Below are 23,673 nucleotides of genomic sequence, written 5' to 3'. Positions count from 1 at the left end.
TCTGCCAGCCCCTCCCACCATCCATGATCTACCTACATTGCATATGCATAGTGAAGCACAGAGACCCAGCAATTTTATATTTAACATAATGTTAATGTGTTTTAAGGGTTGGAAGAACCAGGGAAGGCAAATATGAGCAGATTAAACTTCAGCTTTTATAATATGTCTATATAGGCTGATGGACAATAGTTTTGGCGTGTGTGGTGTGTTGTGTGTTTTTTTTTTTTTTTTTTTTTTTTTTTTTTGTGGTGTTTTTTGTTTTTATTTTATTTTTTTAAGATCTATTGTCACTGGAGGGCATCTTTTTCTGCATGACGGACATGCTGGAAGTGATCTACTGTTGTGTGATCTCTTGTTGCTGGCTGCTGGAAGATCTTGTTGTTGCCGTGGTATTTGTCACGTGGGTCCATTGTTGGGGAAATCTATTGTTGCTGGGGGGGGGGGTAGGGGTCTTTTGCTGCTGGCGATCTACTTTACTGCTTTTTTTTTTTATCCAGAAATTCCATGCAAATTCCTGTGCACCACAAAATACTTGGCCTTGTATTCTGTAAAAGGAGCAGTATTAGGAGGTGGGTAGGGGGGTGGAGCCTAGGGACGGTGCGCAAAGGTGGGTAGGGGGGCGGAAACCAGAAATAACGCAGAAGGGGGGAGTTCCTGAACCTATTATTATATTTTTTTTTTTTTTTTTTTTTTTGAGGGGGGTGGGAGAGCCCTGCCCAATTGGTATGCATTGGGTCACACCACTCCAAAAAGTTTCATCACAGTTGCCATGTTGTCCCTATTTCTGCAGGACAATCCTGGCCCCATTTCTATAAACTGTCTCGCTAACTAAGGGGTAGTACGCTGACTTGGGATCTGGTATTTTTCCCGATCTCAGGAAAGTGTCCTCCCAATACAGTATTTCTGGGGCGGCTGGGTTCTTGTCCTCCTGGTACACAGGTACTCCTCCTTGTATGTGTCTGTGTCTCTATCGGTCCTACGCATGTCTTTCTGTGCTGGGTATAGTATTCTCCAGCTCCATCGCTGCCAAACATCTGGGAACATACGTTCCTCCCACTCTCTCCGTCTTCCACTCTCTAATTATGGCCAAACGTCTCCAACACAAAGGAGAAGTGACTTGGCCCAAGTATGCAGGCTGTGGATCGTACACATAATATAGGCTCATGAACAGGGAATGAAGCTATTATTTTTTCCACCCGCAGTCTGTCATTATATTTGCCAGATTGAGCTTCTCTTCACCAGTGAACTGAAATAGAATGTATTGCTTGGCCTGGCTGTGCAGATTTGCTGTCTGCCATGTAAAAAGATGTTCTCCTGGAGCGACTCGGATTGATTTTCTGCAGCACACTAAATGGCTCCCCCTCCTTCCCAGCCTGGAGGCTTCTGGAGTAGTTACAATCAGAAATCTGGCATGGAAAGCAGTTCATGTGAGCGTGTATGTCCAGCCAAAATGTTTTCCTTCGTTTTGGATATTGTGGGGAAGGGATTAGAATCCATGTATGGCCAGCGTTGCTCTCACGTCTGATCTGCTGACCATTTAGGGGAACTCCAACAACAACCTAGACAAACCCCAATAAAATGCTTTGTCTAATAGAGTATGGGGAATGTAGAACCCCTAACTGTGAATTATCAGCATTACGTGAGGGAAAATCTCTCTAATGGTGCCCCAGATAGTAGTCAAACCAGACAGGGGTTCTAATTCTCCCTCCTTCAAAACCTGTCCTGGTCTTTTGTTTCTCATGTTGCTCATGTTCGCCCAGGTGACCATGCATGTAGCAATTTATTCACTCTATCTAGGTGGTGTTGTACCTGAAGTAAGTGATCAGCATTGCTTCCTCTCCCATGGTTGATCTAGCAAGGTGACATAATAAATTGGTGTTTCTTGATGCTGCTTGTTGTGGGCACTTGGTGTTTCCCCTAGATGAGCGCCATCACTAAGTAAGCAGAGGGAGTACCTGCTCCCCTCTTCACTCCGTCTGTTCAAGCAGAGATCGGCTCAGCTAGAACCACCAACCAGAGATCCAGCTTCATTGGTTGCTAAGAAGCAGGTGGTCATGCGGCACAGTCATTGCTTGGTAGGACGCAGACAGTTTGGGTGCAAAGGATCCTGGGTTGGTAGGATGCAGGTGGCCAGTCCTCACAATGCTGTGTATTGCTAGGATGCAGGTGGCCAGACTGGGCATCATCATGTTTTCCATGGTGAAGGCACCTGGACCGCACAGTGTCCTGCCAACAAATGAAACTGGATCCCCCAACTGGTTGAGCCTTCTTGAAAAGGGTGGGTGGAACAGGGGAACTGAGAGTGCTTGACAGGCACAGTCGCTGAACATGAGACGCTGGGTGCTGAGCGCTACTTGAACTCAACCTTGTTAACTTCCCCACAAATTGGACTTCCATCAGGGAAGGAGCGGAGAAGCTGGAAAACCAGGGGAAAAAAAAGTATTGTCTGTGTTCACATTGCAGTAGATGTTCATTAAAAAGCCTAATACAGTTTAATATAAATATAATATATATATATTGTGGGAACTCGCTTCAAGGTGGTAGAGCCTTTTAAACGCACACAGCAACTCGCTTCTTTTAAAGGCTTTTTTGCCCACTTTTATTTACAAGAAAGTTCAAGAAACACAAATGCTTCCCACGCAGGGGTATCCAACATCAAGCAAATCAATAGTATTCAGCCTCCTGGCTTGCACGCAGTTTTAAGTCTGCCTCCTGCAGACTCTTCCCAAAATATGGCACCAGCACACAGCTAGTCTGGCTTCCACCTGACTCCAAGGCAGAGACCTCCCGTCTGCCGGGGTGGAGCCCTCCTGACTCAGTTTGCCGGGGTGGAGCCCAGAACTATGGTTAGGACCCTATAAAAAGGCCTGTACACACCTGTGCACTCAGTGTGCTGGGGGTTCTCAAAACACGGACCCCGGATTGGAGATTTCATCCCTCCCAGATCTCTTCGAAATCTCCAGGCTCCAGATCCCAAAACAAACTTAATAAATAAATGAGGAAACCGAAAAGTCAGTTTCCTCTGCAATACATTAACTCTCTGGAGCCCCTCAACCTGCCTGGTTGAGAATCCAGGGTTTTCAACTTGAGTTTGACCGTGGCAGGACACCGCACTGCCACTATATATATATATATATATATATAACTTTTTTTTTTTTTTTCTTTTTTGCTCATGAGAGTTCTCCCCAAATACTGAAATTTTGGAAAGTTTTGTAGTTCGCATATTTTGTCTGTCATTGTTTGTTTTAATTTAACTTTGCTTTCTTTTCTATTACAGGTGAACCAAAGAAGTATGACCCATCTTTCAAAGGTCCAATACACAACAGGTAATTCAACAATAGTGAAGTAGTCTCTCTATAAAATCCATTTTTAATAAGAATTATGTAACTGTAATTCTCTCCAAAGTGAAGGAAATGGAACAAGTGTCCCTTTTTTGGAAGATTTCCCAATTATTAAAAGAGAAATATGGAATTCACAAAATTCTCCCCTAGGTGGATACAGCATCTGTACTCAGCTGCCTCTGCACTGAAAACTGAGCAATCAAACCCCGCTGATCGCTCAGTTCTCTCCTCCGCTCTGAGCAGAGAGCTGTAACCATCAGTCTCCGGCTGTCTGCTCTGCCCCTGCAGCACTCACTGGAGCACCTGGCTGTGGAGAGGCTGGCTCATGTTCTCAGCGGCTTGCTGAGGGGCTGAGCCAATTGCCGGTCAAGGTTTCTGGGCAGGTGCTGGCTTTCAAATCGTGATCTCCTTCAGGGCCTGGACAGGTGTCAGATGTCAGTTCTCAAGAATGCAAGTCGGACAGTACTCCTGGGATCCATAGGAGTAGAGCCAAAAAAGCTTTGGCTATAATTCTGCTTTAATTTTGTATTCTGGTGACAACTCAAGATTCTTAATTTTTTTTTTCCCTTACTTTCAAAACTGATGACAGTGGCCTCCAAGGTTAAGCTGGCCATATATCGCTCAAATTTTGTCAGATTCCTCTTGAATCTGCAGAGATTTTGAGCCATGGGTGACCCTTTTGGCCCAACCTGATAATTTTTCTTAGTCAATTTAAAAAAAAAAAAAATAAACCAGTTGAACAGTGACTGCATCCAATGAGATGCAGCCACGGTTTGGGTATTCAGACTTTCACGGCTGCCTAAATATAATAGCTGATGGGAAATCCCTCCATACATGTAAAACGGGACCAATTGATTTTTCTCATTCAGCCTGCAGGATATACAGTGTATGGCTAGCGTAAAAGGAGATCTATGGTCGCAGCATACATTTTTCATTTTATAACCTCATCATTGCAATAACCATACAAACAATACTTTTGACAATCCAATATACGCTTCCTTGAAAAATCTCCTTCATGTTGTGAGTTCTGCCTGTCTGCTGGCCCTCTCTTTTCACAACTTCCTAGATTCCCTGCATGTTTTGCAGCTTCTCCCCAATTTCGAAGGACTACATATCCCAATGTACCTGGCTGCCAGCAATCGGTGATTCCTGTACTGACTCCGCCTCCTGAAACTCCTCCTCTCAGCGCTTCTGTAGTTCAGAAGGCAGGCTCTGTGAAATGTGAGACACAGCAGGGCAACTCACAGGGCATAGTGACTACGTGTCACAGAATTCAAGGAAGGAAATGTGTGGGATCTTCACAACGTAACTGCAATTTTCAAGATTGTTCAAATTATTAGGAGTAGGCTAGAAATAATTTAAATACAATATGGAAACTAATATGATTTTATATTTTGACCATTTTACACTTTAATCCCAGGCGCCAGGTTGCCAAGGTGACTAGAAATTGCATCCTGGTGTCTGGGTTCCTACACTGCCTTCCATAGACTTCAGTGGGAAATGGCGCCCCATAGACTTCTTCATTGGGAAAACTCCTGTCAATAACAATTCTCTGAACACTTACCTTCACATGCCACTCTACGTATCCCTTGCGAGTCTGGAACGCACCATTACGAACTTACACAGGACCCTTTTTGTAATGACACTCAAAACACAATGTGTGTGGATCGCATCTGTGTGAACCACCTCAAAAGGAACACAAAATATCTAGCCTGTCATGTGAATCTGTGAGTTTCAGAACTAATCCAGAATCGCATATGTGTGAACCAGGGCAGCTCCATTCATGTCTGGACATTTTGGGATTGCAGCAGAATCATTGTGATCGCAAAACGCAGGTTCAGGTGCCATTATTTTCAATGGCACCTAAAACGTGGTGCAGTTTTGCCGCGAATATCGTGTGGCAAATCTCATCACGTGAAGTTCTGGGCGCTGACAACCCACACTACACTAAAAGAAAAAACTGACTCCTAACTTTTTTTTTTTAGCTGGCTCCTAGATTCAAAGCAAATTTGTCAAGTCTGGTTTTATCCCCTTAGTGCCCAGCCTTGGTGTCCCTTTATCTGATCTATTATGCCCAGGGATTGGGCAGGTCTGCCTGATCACGTGACCACTGAGGCCATCACAGTGGTCACATGATCATTATTAGAGAACGAGCTGTCAAAAGACAGCTCCCACTCTCTGTGCTGTGAGCGCGCTCTCTTCTGCCCATAGACTCGTATATGCAGCATGTAGGCGTTTAAAGTCCACCTTAACATAAGCATTCTGATAACAGCAAGAGGTTGTTCTCCCAACAGGGACACAGACGTCAATCAAAACCTGACAGAGGTTCTAATCCTTTACTATTTTATCCAAAACCAGCACTAAATGCAAATGTTTTGCCTACTTCCCACGTAAATCATTTTTTCTTCCTTGCGACAGGCTGTCACTGTGATTTTATGACCTAGACATCCTATTTTCAAAATGGCTGCACATTTTGTCTCTCTGCAAAAGTCCTTCTGAGAATCTTCTCCATTCTCCAGTACAAGACTTCTCCGTGAATGGTGATGTTACAATTGCTCAGAATCCCTGGGGGACTGTAATGTACTGCAGTACAGACCATCCATTAGATGTGGTAGGATGTAATTCATACTCTAAGCAACTCATAAATAAAATAGCTAGGAGACTTGTGTTGGGAACAAACCATACAGAGGAGAGAAGCCTGGTAGGAAATAATGTTCCTGAGGTTGTTGTCATAATTTAAGGATAATTCCAGCTATACTGGTTAAAGTGATCACTCTCCTAATAATTATATGCAGTGCAGTCAAAGGGTCCCGATATTTCTAAATCCATGGTGCGGTGTAGAGAAATTTGAGTTTTCCATACATACATACATACATACATACATACATACATACATACATAATGAGGAAAGAACATACTCTGTTTCCCCTAAAATAGGACCTAGTACTATTTTTGGGAATTGCTAAAGTATAAGACCTACCCTGAAAATAAGATCTAGTTGTGATCAGGGCTTTCTTTTGAGCCAGAATATGGCGGAATGCCATTCCGGCACTGGCCCTGTTCACACCCATATCTACTGTCTCTTATAAACACAGAATCGCGGCTGAAGTGACAGCGCCATCCGCTCCCACAGAACCTCCCTATCTCTGTACTCACTGTGGGAAAGGGAAGGAACAGATATCTGGGGGTGCAGTGTGCTTAGGGACGGGGCATCTCCTCCTTCAGCCTAATGCATGGAAGTCGATGCCCCAGGGGTGATCACCGGCCAGTGGGGAAGTGGTGGAGCGGTGAGTAAGTGCGCTTGGTGCACTGTGTGGGAAGATAGGACCCGAAACGGGAATTACTATAGAGAGGGGCCGGCTGCTGACAGCTGTGTTTTGCTAAACTAGCTAACCATATGAGGGCAGTGGAGGGGGGATGTGCAAAGGTGAGCTGCAGTCAGGTGTTCCAGAGGTAAATTGACAGGTGAGTTGCAGACAGGGTTCATAGGTGAGCTGTGGCTTGGGGGGGTGCAGAGTTGAGCTGAGTTGCAACCCATCTCTGCACCTCCCGGCCGCAGCTCGGCTGTGCACCTCCCGGCCGCAGCTCGGCTGTGCACCTCCCGGCCGCAGCTCGGCTGTGCACCTCCCGGCCGCAGCTCGGCTGTGCACCCTGTCTGTGGCTCATATCTGCACCGTGTCTGAAACTCTCCTGTTAATTCACCCCTGCAACACCTGACTGCAGCTCACAACTGTCATCAGCCTGCCCTCTCCATAGTAACCCTCATCCACAACTGCCTGCAGCTCACCTCTGCACCCCCTGTCCACACCTGGACTTTTAAAAAATAAGACCTACCTCAAAAATAAGACCTAGTATGTTTGTTTGTTTTTTTTTTTTCTGCCAAAAAAAATATAAGACCGTGTCTTATTTTCGGGGAAACACGGTATATACATACCTAATGAGGAAAGAACAAAGAGAGGGCGCACAGGCCTAGTCCATAAAAAATGTTTAATAAGAAATAAAAATAGGTATTATACTCACAGTAAAGTCAAAGGTACATCATAAAAGAACAGCTGGGTCAACACCACGCTAAGTGACAGTCTGTAATAGGGAGTGTAGACATCCAATAGCCTGATGCGTTTTGAGGACTTGCCTCTTCCTCAGAGCCTCTGAGGAAGAGGCAAGTCCTAGAAACGCGTCATCCTATTGGATGTCTACACTTTCTATTTCTACTGGTCTATTGAGGGCTGCAAGGTGTGCATGTTCCAGGACATTCTTAATGTGGTTGTAGCCTGTATCGAGTCCATCCCCAAGCGCAGGAGCATTTGTGTTTGCTGGTTCTACATTCATACCTACCTGTAGCACCCTCCTAGCAAAGGTTGCTAGAGAAGTTCAGGTAAATCTCTCTGTAATCATTGCAGCATGGCGTAATTTTGGGTGTTCTAGGTCTCACTGGCTGCGGGCTCAACTACTTTCCCTGCCGTTTTAGTTCTGGAATAGACAGACCATGGGCCTGAATATTCATGTGGTCCCAACCAATCCCTGGGGAAGAGAATACCCAGTAGGTGGCTGAGGGGTACATGCATAGTCCTGGGGCCTGGCACATCAGGGTCCTTTTTTCAGGAGGAGGAGACCCAGGCAAAGGGGCTGCTTCCCTTCTGGGCAGATTAGCTGAAGTCTGCAGGAGTTCATCGAGGTTCCTGCTCAGGGAGAGCTGGGCACAGGGGCGGACTGACCATTTGGAAACTCAGGCACTGCCCGAGGGCCCGGGGTCAATAGGGGGCCCCATGAGATGCCCCTGGTAGCTTTTTCATAGGCTTTTTTAAGTTTGGCCCCATGATCCCCTATTGCCCAGGGGCCCCATGAGTTGTCAGTCCGCCCCTGGCTGGGGACCTACTTACTGAGCAGAGCTAAAACCAAGTCAGTGGGGGTTTTACTGAGGATCTGGCTTGGGAGCTCACTGGAGAAGGGTCTGGCTGGTATTGGACAAAGTTGTGTTCTAGAGAGACATTGTTAGTATAGGCTGGAGTGAGAGATCTAGTGACTGTTGCTGTTTAACTCTTTTGAGCACTTGCTCCAGGGTTGCTGACTTGGGACTGCTTCAGTGTTGGAGTCCCTGGAGTTGTTTGTTCACCTATTGCTAGTCCAGCAGGGAATTACCCTTAAGAGTCTAGTTAACCTCTTGGCGCCGGGCGAACGCAAATGTGCAGCCTCCTGGCGTCTGGGCCTAAATGCCGAGTGGGCGCACATTTGTGTTCTATTAAAGAAGACGTGCTGAGCGCGCGCGCTCCCAGCACACGTTCAGTACTCAGAGAGGTCCCATTCTCCTCTTTTGATCGGTATTTTTCCCGATCATGTGACCGCCGTGACACAGTGGTCACATGACTCTAAGCCCCTCCCGGCTTCTGAAACCCTTAAGGGGTTAAACTAGTGAGTGTCCGCTGCACCTAATTTGGAGTATCCCAAGGCTTGCCCTGCCTCCCAACCAAGTTCAATGAGCATTAAACCCTAAAAAAGACACATCCCTGTCTGGTTATTGTGTCGAGACTCTGGGAGCTGCGGGTGTCTGGCTGCTTTGCATCCATGTAGGAAGAGAACCTAGGACAAATCTGTGGGGTCTTTCAATGGTCTTAAGCTACATACCTGTAGGCCGAATTGGTGGCCTTCTGCATGAACTGTGCTGGCCTTCATCCAGCCTAGTTATTTATTATTATTATACAGTATTTATAAAGCGCCAATAGTTCGCTCAGCGCTGTACATTACAAAGGGGGACAGAACATGTGACAGAACAATACAATACAATGCAAAACATGAGGGGATTGAGGGCCCTGCTCCTTTGGAGCTTACAATCTAGGAGGGAGGGGATGGTGGCACAGGAGGAAATAGCTGTGGGGGAAGGAGTGGTAGGAAGAGTGGAGGAGATTGGGAATTAGCAGGGGGTGGGGTAGGCTTCCCTGAAGAGATGGGTTTTTAGGGTGCGCCGAGAGGAGAGGGGGTGATAGTCTGATGGGTTGGGGTAGGGAGTTCCAGAGGATGGGTGATATACTGGAGGCGGGCATGGGAGGAAGAGATCAGGGAACTAGAGAGAAGGAGGTCTTGTGAGGAGCGGAGTGTGCGTTTTTGGGTGGTATTTTAATATTTGGTCAGTGATGTAGTACGGGGCAGTGTGGTGGACAGCTTTGTACGTCAGTGTTAGCAGTTTGAATTTGATCCGTTGGGCAATCAGAAGCCAGTGGAGGGATTGGCAGAGGGGGGTGGCGGAAACGGAGCGGTTGGAAAGGTGAATGAGTCTGGCAGCCGTATTCAGGATGGACTGAAGCGGGGATAGCCAGCGGCGAGGCAGGCCAGTGAGGAGGGAGTTGCAGTAATCGAGTCGTGATATGATGAGGGAGTGGATGAGCTGTTTAGTGGTTTCTGGGGTTAGGAATGTGTGGATTTTGGCGATGTTGCGGAGGTGGAGTCTGCACGAGTTTGTTAAAGATTGGACTTGGGGCTGGAAGGATAGGTCGGAGTCTAGGATGACACCAAGTACTCTGGCTTGCGTGGTGGGCTAGTTTACTTGAGTTTGCCCCCATTACTAGAATGAGCATGGAGTCGCTGTATTGCTCAGCCCCCAAATAAGCACATGCATAGTACAGGTGTACCTCGGTTTACGAATGCCTTGGTTAACGTGATTTTCGGTTATTAATGTAAATCCATGAAATAATGCCTCCAGTTTAATATTAATATATATAATTTTTTTTTTTTGCAATACAAAGTGTATGTCGGTGCCTTTTTTTTATGCAATTGCTGGCTTTTTTTTTTTTTTTCTTCACTATAGCTCACAGAATTAGCTGTCACTTTCCCCAGAGCTAAGGGAAACTCTTTTAAGAAACTAAACACAGCGACCCCCCCCCCCCCCCCTTTTTTTTTTTTTTTTTTTTTTTTTTTTTTTTCTCTTTTCTGACCTCTGGAATGGATTGGTTTTCAATGCATTCCTATGGGAAACCGCGTTTTTCACAATACGAAACATCCCGGAGACTCATTAAATTCGTAAACCGAGGTACACCTGTATATTCTCGTTTTTTACCGCTTCCCAAACGCCTCAGACAATTCTGCACATTGCACCACATGGTGCTGTTCTAACGGGAGCGCTAGCGTCGCGGCAAAATGGCCGCCTCTGGTCGAGTCAGGAGGCGTTGAAGCCTCCTATTCTAGTCTATGGTGCCGCTCCCATTTGCGACACGGTTTGTGGGGCGTTTGCGGAGCGGTAACACCATTTAAACTTCATTATAGGCGTTTGCTGAGCGTTAAAAGCGCCCCACAAACGCCTAGAAACCGCTGCTAAACTGCGCATGCAGCGTTTGCGGAGCGTTTGCTGAGAGTTAAACACTCTGCAAACGCCGGACCAACGCTTGCCAAACACTATAGGGGCGTTTGGCAAGCGTTGGTAAAACAGTCAAGTGTGAACGAGCCCTAAGAAAACCATAACGCTGGAACAAGATCTAGAGGTGGGGAGGCAGGTTTGGGGGTAACTTTTGAGTAATGTCTGGACATAGTTTTTAATGGATACACTTTTATCAGGCTATTATATCTTTTTAATATCATGCCATCTTTGTCAAAGACCCTCATTTTTAAAGGGCAATGACGTATTATCAGTGACTACACTTTTTTTGCTTTCTCAATGTAACCTCTTCCATCATACCACACTTGTAGCTACATACTGAAACGTTTTGTTATAGCAAACCAAAATTGAGACTGAAACTTTATATTGCCTGATATAATGGAAATAATAATTTGCTATACAGTACACCTTGAGGAATGTTTTTGAAATTCGTATCTTCTATAATATTAAATGTGTATATAATGTAACCATATAAGCTCATTTTTATTTGGAATTTTGTTCAAATTGAATGTATATGTGTTACTTTTAGTCAATTGTTGCATGAGCGGACATTCAGCTCTACTGGGAACATTTTTAATTTTGAGCCTAGAGTCCCACCGCCTCTTTTCTGTTTGTATAGAATGCAGCAACAAAAGTGAGACCACATCATTTGGCAGTACACTATGTAGAGGCTGTAGTGGGATGGGAATAGGGTTGCAACCTCGTCCCTTTAAAACCAAACGCACATACATTACACAGGTTCTGAGGCTAACTGAATGCAGCTAAGGCACCAAGTGAGTTTATTCAGCCACAGATCCTGTGTAATGTGTTCAGTTTTAAAGGGATGAGGTGGCGACCCTAGATGGGGGAATAAAGACGTTGGTGATCTTGGTTTTAGTACAGAGAGAGCACAGCCTGCACCTCCTCCCTGCTGCTATCTTCACTGTGCAAAGGAGTTTATATTGGGGTGGTAGTCAGACACTGCACACTGAGATGTGAGTGCGATCCTGTGTAATGTCCCTTGCACAGAGAAGAGAGAGCACAGCCTGCATCTCCTCCCGGCTCTCTCCTCCTCCCTGCTGCTATGTGTACTAAAACCAGGATCACCAACATCTTTATTTCCCATCTAAAGTTGCCACTTCATCCCTTTAAAACCGAACACCTATTAATTACACTGGTTCTGTGGCTGATATGAGGTGGTAATTAAACTCCGTGCCTTATCTGCATTAAATTGGCCTCGAAACCTGTGCAATCAATATGTGTTTGGGTTTAAAGGGATGAGGTGTCAACCTGAGATGGGAAATAAAGTCGTCCGGTGATCCTGGTTTTGGTAGCAGCAGGGAGGAAGAGAGAGCTGGGAGGAGGTGCGAGCTGTCCTTAGTCTTCTCTGTGCTTACACAGGGTCAAACTCACATCTAAGTGGCAGGGCTTGATTACCGCCCCCTATCTCGTTCCCTCTCTGCTCCTGTACAGGCAGTGGGGGGGGGAATTTGTGATAGGAATAGGGAATTTTGAAAGCGGGAATTTAAGGAGGTTAGTGCTAGGAGGGGGGGGTATTTATTGGTGCTAGAAGGGGGAATTTTGGGGGAGAAATTGCAACTAAGATCACTGAACTCTGCCCCACTGACTAAATTTCAGGGCTTGTTCACACCTGGTGCAATGTGGTAACACATGCAAAGTCGTGTGGGTGCCATTACTTTTTAATGACTCCCCCCCCCCCCCCCCTGCATCAAGCAAATGCTTGTCTGTTTACGCCCATTAAAAACTGCATTGTGCAGGAGCACGCAAAAAAAGCGCACGCTCTTGGATGCACCTCCTGGAGTGAACAAGTCCTTAGACTGGTGGGCCCAGGATTGTACACAGTTCTAAAGAGTGCCTTGACTGAAATAAGGTGGACAGACTGGCTTCTCCTCTAGTAACTTTTAGCAATCTATATTTTGTGTTGCAGAAGCTGTACGGACATCCTGTGCTGTATTCTCATAGTTCTTGCCATTATTGCCTATGTGGCTGTGGGAATTGTCGGTGAGTATTCTATATATTGTACTGTTATCTTCTCACTGCAGTCTACTGTGAGCTTTAACGTGATGTGGTTGGAAAGAATGATGGTCAGTAGGATGTGTGAATTCCATCAATGGTAACAACTGGGCTGCCAAGTGCAACTAAAGCGTGTTAATTTAACTTTTAATTAGAAAAAAATGTATCTCTCTAAACATTTTAAAAGAAACATGCAGGCCAAGTGGGGTAGAGCAGATGGGAAGATGGTCGTGTCCTCCATGTTTTCCAACAAACTAGTTGGGTGCCACGTTTGGGAAACGTGAGGCCTACCCTGGGGTGGGTTTTTCTGGGCTACGTTAGGTGGGCCTCCTAGTCTTAGAGATGACTGTACACTTGCACAACAACTGTTCTCCAGTTAACCCCCGGGTCCCCATGTAAATGTATATCTTCCCACTGTAGCTTGGAATTAGGTGGGCCATGCCGAACACACAACAGCTACATGTCCAGAGTTTCCCAATACCAGTCCCGGAAGCAGGATGGAAACCCGTGCGGACGCCCAACTGTGCACTTTAACTCTTGAACTTGGGAAGAAGGAATGTGGTGTAGGGAGTGCCAGGCATGTTTTCAACAGGCTGTTTGTACCTTCCATTGCACATGGCAACCACGTGTATGACTTGCATTGGAGTAGAGTTCCACCCAAAAGTGGAAGCTCCACTTATCTGCCTCCTTCCCCCTCTGCTGTCACATTTGGCACCTTTTGGGGGGAGTGGGTACCTGGTTTTGACAGGTACCCACTCCCACGTTCGCTGCGGCAAACTGAGCTGGAAGTTTGGCCCCCCCCCCTGCTGCCCTCTGGGACATTTCACAGGACCCAGAGGACTAAGGCCCATTCACAAAGCACAGTGCACTTCACGCATGCGCAGTAGGAAACTGGCTGTGAAGCAGCAAGGCTTCACTGCTGGTTTCCCTTAGTTAAGATGGCGGTGCCAGCACCCGTCAGCTGATTGAGTAAGTGCCCTAATTTAAAAGTCAGCAGCTACTGTATTTTTGTAGTTGCTGACTGTACATTTTTTTTTTTTTTTTTTTTTTGGTGGGGGCTGGAACTCCTGCTATTAAGGTGACTCTTAACATGTTAACTCTTCATACCCCATGTGCAAGTCACCCAAGCTGTAGACACAGTGAGTGATAGTGCTGGTTACCTGCAGTTGCCATGGTGCTGCTCATGTGATCAGTTATGACACCAGCCATTTGATGGCTTGACAGTTCTGCCGAGAGCACAAGCGACACTGACTGCTATTCACAGCATGCCTTGGCCATGCTGATAGTGATGGCCCCCCCCCCCCGAAACAACTTCTCACCCCGCCTGTAAGCAGACACAGCCTAGGAGAGTAGTAACCCTGCTCTGATATAAGAAGCAGTGCAGCATTGTCAGGAATGGACTCAGCACTGGTGGTGGGACTCACCTGCCGTGTGGGCTGCAGTACCAGGGCTGACCAGCGGGTGCTCTCAGCAGCCAGAAGCTCACTCCTGCAGTCATCCAACACCTGGGGCTGATTGCAGGAGGTGTATTTAAGGAATGACCAGGCCTGTGATCAGTGCCTTGGTGTATGTTTCCCATGGGCCCCTGTACCTGGTATCCTGTGTTCCTGCTTATCTGCCTAATTGCTGACCCTGCTTTGATCCTGACCTCTGCTGACCGTCTCCTGTTGAACCCCTGGCTTGCCTGACCATCCTTCTGCCTGATCCTCTGTACCGCGCTGCCCGTGAGTTACTGAACCTGGCTTGTGACCCTGACTATTCTCTGCCTGCTCCTCTGGTACCTCACTGCCTGCACGTTGCTGACCTGGCCTGCCTGACTACGCCTGACGCTACCCAGACGATCCATCCATCCCGCACGGATCCAGTCACTACTGTCCAAACCTACCAGCCCCTTCGCATCAGGCTTTCCCCCGGTACATACCCTCGGCGGACCCCTCTACCACAGTTTGGTGCGCTCAGGGGCCGCGACCCGGTCTCAGTCCTGCGCCAAATCCATCCCCACCATCAGGGGCTCTGGTGAAAAGGCAGACTGGGGCTTAGACTCCACACCCTGGGGAATCCTGGTCTGTGGGTCACTAGAGATCCCACCGGGCGGTGCCTGACAGTACCTTACGGCCCGCCTGACCATTCCACCTCTCCAGCCCTGACTACGCCTGTGTTCCTGAAGCCTGCTACTTCCCTGTGTCAGTCCACACATTTCTGGTCATACCCGGATCCCTAACAAGCATTGTTGCCACCCTATCACCGGAAGCTGCATTGTGTTGGAATTCACTGGCAGACTTTTGTCGGGGGAATGATATCATATGCATGTATAAATAAGCACTGCAAAATGTTTTATTTATAAGAATGAGGCCATAGTTCTACTGTAATAAGTTTGATGGACTGAGTTTTGAGCTTCCTAAACAAAGATCTGTTTTCATTGTGATTTCTTATGCCTACAGCCTGGACATATGGAGACCCAAGGAAGGTTATATACCCCACTGACAGCAAGGGGCAGTTCTGTGGCCAAGCTGGCACTCCTAATGAGTAAGTTCTCAACTCCATTGCACTAAACTTGGTTAACTAGTCTTGCTTCAAAATTCAGATTGTTTGTTTGTTTGTTTTTTCCCTAATAGTAGCCAATTTCGGCTTGTTCAATTTAAGCTTTGACGATTAAAACCTGGAAGTTGGTTTCTATGTGTTGCACAAACGGTTAATAATTCCACTGTGCGAAGGATGGGTCAGGTGAAACCAGAAGTGCTTTATTAGGAACGGCTGTAATAAACACAGGAAACTCTTAATGGCATGAGACCGGATATCCATTGTAATCCTCAATACATTACTAAAACATGTTCATATACATTAATAAGTATTTCCATATGCATTAATAAACATCTTTAATCGCAATACTGAATATCTAGACCTCTGCAGATATGCTATTAACCTATTCTGCATAACAATAGCATATTACAATAGAGAAATCCCATTCCATGTATCTTAGCGCCAAATCGCATACCTGCAATATATTAACATTCACGCTGGGAGTAGTCTGATTGCATAATAGTAGCAATGGCATTTACTGACCACCAGGGCACATTTTAAGTCATTTTATCCTATTTATCACGTTAAACAGCCTCCTGCTTACCTGTAATAAACACAGAAAACTCTTAATGGCATGTGACCGGATGTTCACTGTAATCACGGTCCTGAAGGAAACTAAGTGTTAGACTTTTAGTTCCCCCCCCCCCCCTTCTGTGTCCTATTATAAACAGGATGTAGTTCTGCCATCTTGTGGTGATACAATAAAAATGCAATCACTAGTATTTTCTATTGACAAAGATAGATTACTCTTATAGGTATTAAGCTTTGGATTTTAATTTTATGGGGCTGCCTATTTTCTACACCTCTTACATATGCAGAGCTGCACCAGATTTTGCACCATGCAGTTTTAGTAATTAACCCATATAGTGTTGTGTTTTTGGGGCATATACAGGGGCGGACTGACAACTCATGGGGCCCCCGGGCAATAAGGGATCATGGGGCCCCTGTGTCCTTGCCCACACTCAAAGCACACCCAAAAAAGCCTATAAAGAGGTACCAGGGGCATTTCATGGGGCCCCCTACTGACCCTGGGCCCACGGGCAGTGCTCGAATGGTCAGTCCGCCCCTGGGCATATATTAGAATTATTCTTGCAATGCTTACCTCTTAAATGGGCCCAATTGCCAAGTCAAAATCATAAACCAGCAGCTCTTGTTTATAGATGAAGAGGACTAAGCACAGCCTTGTAGGCTGCTGCTATCCTGTATTTCCAGGTGTGTAAAATAACCTGCCCTGTGCTGTGGTTCCTCCTGCCAACCCCCTACTACTGTGTCCTATAGGACCAGCAGGTAAAACAGATTCACCTAGTCAGGAACAGACTATCCAACATACCCGGAAAGGTCAGCACCTGAAGTTCTTGTGTTGCGAAGATTTATTTTGCCACCCATCAAGGAGGTAATCATTGATGCTCTTCTTTTACAGGGGGGCTGCTGGTTTAACCCCTTGATGCCAATCGCACGCAAATATGCGGCCTCTCTGCGTCTGGGTCATGATGCCAAGCAGCCGCATATTTGCGTACAATTAAAAAATACATATATGCTGAGAGTGCTTACCCTGTATGCTCCCAGCACATATGTCTGCTACTCCCAGAAAGGTCCCGATCTCCCCTTTCGATCGGGATTTTTTTCCGATCATGTCACCACCATGACTGCGAATCACGGCAGTCACATGACCCTAAAACCCGCCTCCCGGCTTCTGAAACTCTTAAAGGGCCGGGAGGCGCCGGCGTCAAGAGGTTAAAGAATAATTCCAGACATCGGCATGTTTATACATGGCTATATTGGACCAATGTATTTATATAACATACCTGGCCCATACCACTGGAAATCGGAGAAGTAGACCCCACTACCCCAGTGATCTCCACTAGCTTCAGGGTCCTGCGCAAAGCAGCTGTTCTGATTTGTAAACACAGGAGGATGGCAGCTCGGCACGGGCGACGTTCAGAACATGCTTTGCATTTTATGAATAAATGCAAAGCGTTCTTTGATTGGATGAGGCGAGGTGATGACATGTTGCACCTTATCCAATCAGAGAACGCTTTGCAGTCATACAGATAATGGAAAACCTTTGAAAATAGGTGTCCCTATTTGCAGCATTTTCTCAGAAATGTCACAATTTTGTGCAACATACAATATAAAAAAAAAATTGTATATGAATAGAATGAGCAAAGCAGTAGGAGGTGCAGGATTGTGTATAAACTATGCTCAGTGACATAATAATTTTGTCACAACTTGAGACTTTTTTTTTTTTTTTTGTTGCAGATTTGCACTTGATTTTCCTGTCTCAATTTCTCAGTCCATTTTGTTACTAATAGTTTATAGTGTCCAGTAACTGTGAGGTGTGCGCAAACTGTGTAGTGTTACAGAATGGAAGGAGGGTACTAGAAGTGGGATTTGCTTTACACACTACACCGAGAGGTCTGCCTATAAAACGTATGCAGAGCGAAGGTCTCAAACATTTGCACAGCTGTCACAAATCCATGCATGTAATGTTTTTTTTTTTTAAAGCTGAGTTCTACTCAACCTATCAAAAAATAAGTCTGTAGCTGCTGACTTTTAAAAAAACAGCCACTTACCTGTCCCTCGGTCCCGTGGTGTGTCCCCCGCAGCTCGTTTTACCGGCCGTCCTGTATTCCAGGAGGCCGGCATCTTCAGTGTGGGCACCCGGCTGTGATAGCTTGCGGCTCCACAGCCAGGTACCCACTGCGCATGCATGAGTAGTGCTGCGCTTTCTGAATGGTCCTGTAGTCTTCTGGGACCTGTCATGTGTCCCAAAAGACTACAGGGAAGGAGGACACCTTCCAATCGCCTAGGCAATCGGACCAGAAGTGGCAGCGGGTACCTGTCAAATTCGGATACCCGCACCCCAAAGGTGCCAATTCTTAATGGGGAGCGGGCGAGCAGTCCTTAAAGCGGAACTTCCCCTTTTGGGTGGAGCGCAGCTTTAATGTTTATTTTCTATGATAATCGGCTCCATCTAGTGGTCATAATGTGGTATGTTTCTGATTTGAGGTATTGCAAGAAAATACTGTAATATGGTCACTAGATGGAGCTGGCAATCAAGAAGTACGGCAATTATTTGTGACTGCTCTGCAAATGCATGCGCCCTACACATAGGAAGTTTTTTTATTAGGATCCATAAAAGGTTTGGGATGTCTTCTGTACTGATTTGGAAAGCAAAGACAAGATCCCAGTTGTCAAGTGAGCACTTTTCTGTGGACAAGAGGGCATGCAAGTCTGATTGATTTATTTTAAATAAAAACAGCACTGTTCATTTCAATATTGCAAACTGTTGAACTATTATTTTGATCCACCTACAGAAAAAAGCCATTCCTGTTTTACTTTAACATCATGAAGTGCGCCAGCCCCCTTGTGCTCCTGGAGTTCCAGTGTCCAACGCCGCAGGTGAGTCACATGGGTAGCAGCTGGGTGCGAGGGAGCCTGCAGTGTCGCGACTGGTTACAGTTAAAGTGCTCTCATGAATGACCTGGTATGTGGTCTCCTTGTATGAAGTTTTTTTTAAATGCATTCATCTAGAAGATAAACATGCTGGTTTTATCTGATCAAAACTTCTTCTTTTTCCTGTCTATATATAAACAGGACGATGAAGGCTGTCTTCTTTGCATATCTGCGGTCAGAGCAAGAGAAGTGACAAAACTAAAACTCACTAGACACTTTTTATGTATTTATTTATCTATTTCCTTTTTTTACACCATTATTTGTAAAAAAAAAAACAATATAAACATATATAATTTTTGTTTTACACTATTTCTAAAAAAAATATAAACATATATAATTTTTTTTACACTATTATTTATATAAACAATGTTTTACCTATTTCTAAAAAAAATAAACACAATTTTTTTACGCTAATATTTATAAAAAAAATATATAAATGTGTGTGTGTGCATAATAAATAAATAAATTAAATAAAAAAAAAAAATATATATATATATATATACCGTATTTTCCGGCGTATAAGACGACTTTTTAACCCCTGGAAATCTTCTACAAAGTCGGGGGTCGTCTTATACGCCGGGTGTTGTGCTGAAACCTTACCTGTACTTCCGAGCTGACGCTTCTGCGCATGTCTTCGGCAGCAGTAGACGATCGCTGATCACCATTCCTCGCAGAACTGCATGAGACGTCGGATGCAGCCGTTCAGTGCTCGATTGAGCTTGACTGAAACTGTGACATGTGCAGAAGCGTCTTCTTGCCGCTACCCGATGTGTATCCCTTCTCTGCATATCACAGTTTCAGTCAAGCTCAATCGAGCACTGAACGGCTGCATCCGACGTCTCATGCAGTTCTGTGAGGAATGGTGATCAGCGATCGTCTACTGCTGCCGAAGACATGTGCAGAAGCGTCAGCTAGGCAGTACCTTGCAGGAAATACGGTAATTAACATTAATTATTATATATTAATAACTGTGGCAGTTCTCAGATCATCTTGGAGACAGGGAGGGCTGGGCAGGCAGGGAGAGCTGACCCACCCAATCCAAGCAGGCTTTGTATGCAGTGTGCACAGAAAATACTGGTACATCGCTTGCCGTGATTGGTTGGTAGAGGGGGGTAGTCTTATACGGCGAGTATAGCCCAAAGCCTATATTTTAACAGGAAAAGTAGGGGGGTCGTCTTATACGCCCAGTCGTCTTATACGCCGGAAAATACGGTATGTATATATATATATATATATATATATATATATATATATATATATATATATATATATATAGGCCTATAAAAAGGTGTCTCATTACCAAGGTATCGCACAAGAAACTTCTCATGATGGGTAAAAGCAAAGGGCTCTCTCGACCTTCACAACCTTATTGTTGCAAAACATACTGATGCCATTGGTTACAGAAGGATTTGTAAACTTTTGAATCTTTCAGTGAGCACTGTTGGGGCTATAATCCGAAAGTGGAAATATCATTTCACCATAAACCGGCCACAACTAGGTGCTTGTCGCAAGATTTCTGACAGAGGAGTGAAAAGAATTATCAGGAGAGTTGGCCAAGAGCCAAGGACCACTTGTGGAGAGCTTCAGAAGGACCTGGAATTGACAGGTACAATTGTTTCAAAGAAAACGAACTACTGCACTCAACCACCATGGCCTGTATGCACGCTCACCACGAAAGACTCCATTGATGAAGAAAAAGCATATTGAAGCTCGTTTTTAAAGTTTCTTGCACAACATTTAGACACGCCTCTGAAATACTGGGAGAATATAGTTGGTCTGATGAGACCAAAATTTTAACTCTTTGGATGCCATAATACACACCATGTTTGGAGGTCAAATGACATCACCCCAAAAACACCATCCCAGCTGTAAAGTGTGGAGGTGGGAACATCATGGTGTGGGGCTGTTTTTCAGCATACAGTACTGGCAAACTTCGTATCATTGAAGGCAGAATGAATGGGAAAAAATGGACCAGGACATTCTTCATAAAAATCTGCTGCCATCTACCAGGATGATGAAGATGAAATGAGGGTGGACATTTCAGTCAGACAATGATCCCAAACACAAAACCAAGGACACTCAATTGGTTTCATAGAAAGAAAATAAAGCTGCTAGACTGGCCCAGCCAATCATCTGACTTGAATCCAATAGAAAATCTATGGAAAGAACTAAAGATCAGAATTCATAGAAGAGGCCCCAAGGAACCTTCATGATTTGAAAACTGTTTGTTTGGAAGAATGGACCAAAATCACACCTGAGCAATGCATGCAACTAGTTTCCTAATACAGGAGGTGTCTTGGAGCTGTCATTACCAACAAAGGATTTTGTACGAAGTATTACATTTCAGTTAGGGGAAAAAGTATTGAACACGCTGTGTCCTTCCATTTTATTTATTTTATTATTTATTTCAGGTACTTATATAGCGCCATCAATTTTACACAGTGCTATATATATATAATGCAATAAAAATATATATTATTGTACATTCACATCGGTTCCTAACCCTCAAGGGGTGTACAATCTCTAAGGTCTGTAACTCACATTCATATACACATACACACTGGCCACTTTAGACAGGATCCAATTACCAACCAGCATGTCCTTGGAGTGTGGGAGGAAACCAAAGTACCTGGAGGAAACCCATGCAGGCACGGGGAGAACATGCAAAATCCAGGCAGGTGGTGCCGTGGTTGGGATTTGAACTGACGACCCTAGTACTGCCAAACGGAAGTGCTAACCGCTTAGCCACTGTGCTGCCCTTTTTATTACACATAACCTAATTTTCAAACTTATTTGTTTTTTTTATCTTTGTATGTATGGATGTCATGGGTTGTTACTGACATGTATTGAAAAATGTCATGTCAATAGCACCTTTAGAAATATATTTACATAGAAACAAATGGTGACATGTTCAATACGTGTGTGTGTGTGTGTTATACACAGTGAACTGTATGTTGGACTATAGCCTGAGGGACTTCATGGCACATAACTTGGATTTTGGTTCTTTTGACAGATCTGTGTGGAGAAATGTCCGGACCGTTTCCTCACTTACCTCTCCGTGGCAAAACAGCCAAGCTTTGATTACTACAAGAAGTTCTGCAGGGATGGCTTCAACGTCAGCAAGGTGACTTTTTAAAGCCAGAGCCCAGTACAATATAATGCACAACTTGGTGCCCTTCTGTATAAGTGCCTAAACATGATAGGTATCGGCCTGGGAGGGCAGCACTGGGTGCCAATCAGGTGTGTTGTATGTAAATGTTCTGGAAAGAAAATCCATTTGATCGTAGTGTTAAGCGAAAGCAACCAAAACTTTCATCTTCTGTTGCCTTGAGAACTGGAACCCAAACAATGCTATTCAGGGGCTGTCATGAAGGATCCTTGCATGTTGCATGTAATGTCGCTGCCGAGTGACTTTCATTAGGTGGCCCTACAAATGACATCTGGAAAGTAAGAAGGGGTCTCTCTGTGTACAAACCTTTGCTCCTACACTCTCTATCCAAACACGATTTTCACTTTTCCTGGGGACAGATGCATTGATGTAGTAGTTTTCCATATTTTGCATCAAAAGAAAATACAAACTGTCATTCAGAGAATTTTTACAATAGTAACACACTCTAGCTTCCTTCACACTCTTATATTCCAACAAGGTGTTTTGCAGTGCCAATAATTTTGAATGGAAAGGTGCATGCCCCATTATTCCACTGATTAATGTGCCCTGCAAGCTGGTTTATAATGAATGGATTGCAATATCACAGCTTGCCTTAAAGCAGAGCTCCACCCAAAAGGGGAAGTTTCGCTTTAAAGACTGGTTTCCCACTCCTCATTAAGGATTGGCACCTTTGGGGGGCGGGGGGAATGGGTACCCGAATTTGACAGGTATCCGATCGCCTAGGCGATCAGAAGTGAAAGGTGTTCTCCCTTCCTCCCTCCCTGTAGTCTTTGGGACCCGTGACAGGTTCCAGAAGACCATTACAGGGCCATTCATGAAGCGCAGCGCTATTCGCGCATGCGCAGTGGGTGCCCGGCTGTGAAGCCACAAGCTGTCACAGCCGGGTGCCCACACTGAAGATGCCGGTGCCCAGTGAGAGAAGGCTGGTAAAATGGGCTGCAGGGCACCGCTGGACCGAGGGACAGGTAAGTGTGTGTTTTTTAAAAGTCAGCAGCTACAGTTTTTGTAGCTGCTGACTTTTATTTTTTGACAGGGTGAGTGGAACTCCGCTTTAATGCACATTCATCAATGTAACACATTATCATGCATTACTGCAATGCTTAATATGAAGGGGGCCATACAGACTGAAACCAATATAAAACTATATTGTTTGATTCTAAAATACACCCTACAACCCTACCAAACCAATAAAAGCATCAAAGGTGTTTATTTGGTATTTTTTTTTTTTTTTTTTTTTTCCCTGGTGCAGTGGCTGTGTGTGATTTGTGTTGTGGGAAAAGGTAATAAGTATCCTTCTGATGTGTGTTCTCCCATTTAACATTCCACATTTGGTGTGATGTTTCAGAACCCAGTGGAGGTCCTGAGAGATCAAGATTGTCCAGCCATGATCACTCCAAGCAAACCATGTGAGTATTGATCACGATGAACAGCAAAAAACACATTTCTGCTATATGTCCATGTTTCCCAATGATTGGGATAAAAACTGGTCTATCCTGCCAGAAATCCAGGGAGATTTAAAATTTCCCATTTGAGCTGAGAAAACATTACCTCTGCTGTACTTAAATCCCAAGCAGAGTTGTAAGCCTTTCTCAGCTATCCTAGACTGCACTACAGAACAATTCCCTCCTCCTCTCCTCCATAACATAAGTGGGAGGTGTTATCTGCTCCAGCAGGAGAGAAAATGGACATCTGACAACACAGCTTGGGATTTCAGTGCACAAAGTTGAGTGCAAACTAAACTTCTGGCAGAT

At 45.0% G+C, this 23,673-nt stretch overlaps 1 protein-coding gene across 3 annotated transcripts in view; it reads left to right on the top strand.

The window, feature by feature from the left end:
• SLC44A2 (solute carrier family 44 member 2 (CTL2 blood group)) overlaps positions 1 to 23,673 on the top strand; it is a 125,107-nt gene that overhangs the window by 62,757 nt on the left and 38,677 nt on the right. For all 3 annotated transcript variants that reach the window (XM_089662634.1, XM_089662636.1, XM_089662635.1), the window contains exons 2-7: positions 3,278 to 3,326; positions 12,632 to 12,705; positions 15,159 to 15,243; positions 18,615 to 18,699; positions 21,767 to 21,877; positions 23,268 to 23,328. In XM_089662634.1, the coding sequence (XP_089518760.1) occupies positions 3,278 to 3,326; positions 12,632 to 12,705; positions 15,159 to 15,243; positions 18,615 to 18,699; positions 21,767 to 21,877; positions 23,268 to 23,328 (465 nt within the window). The remainder of the gene's footprint in view (positions 1 to 3,277; positions 3,327 to 12,631; positions 12,706 to 15,158; positions 15,244 to 18,614; positions 18,700 to 21,766; positions 21,878 to 23,267; positions 23,329 to 23,673) is intronic.

The sequence above is a fragment of the Staurois parvus genome, unplaced genomic scaffold (genome assembly GCF_062004578.1).
Source record: "Staurois parvus isolate SC_StPar_1 unplaced genomic scaffold, SC_StPar_1.0 ptg001506l, whole genome shotgun sequence".
In the NCBI taxonomy this organism is placed as follows: Eukaryota; Metazoa; Chordata; class Amphibia; order Anura; family Ranidae; genus Staurois; species Staurois parvus.
The sequence above is the reverse complement of the archived record's forward strand: the minus strand, read 5'-3'. Positions and strand labels throughout refer to the sequence as shown.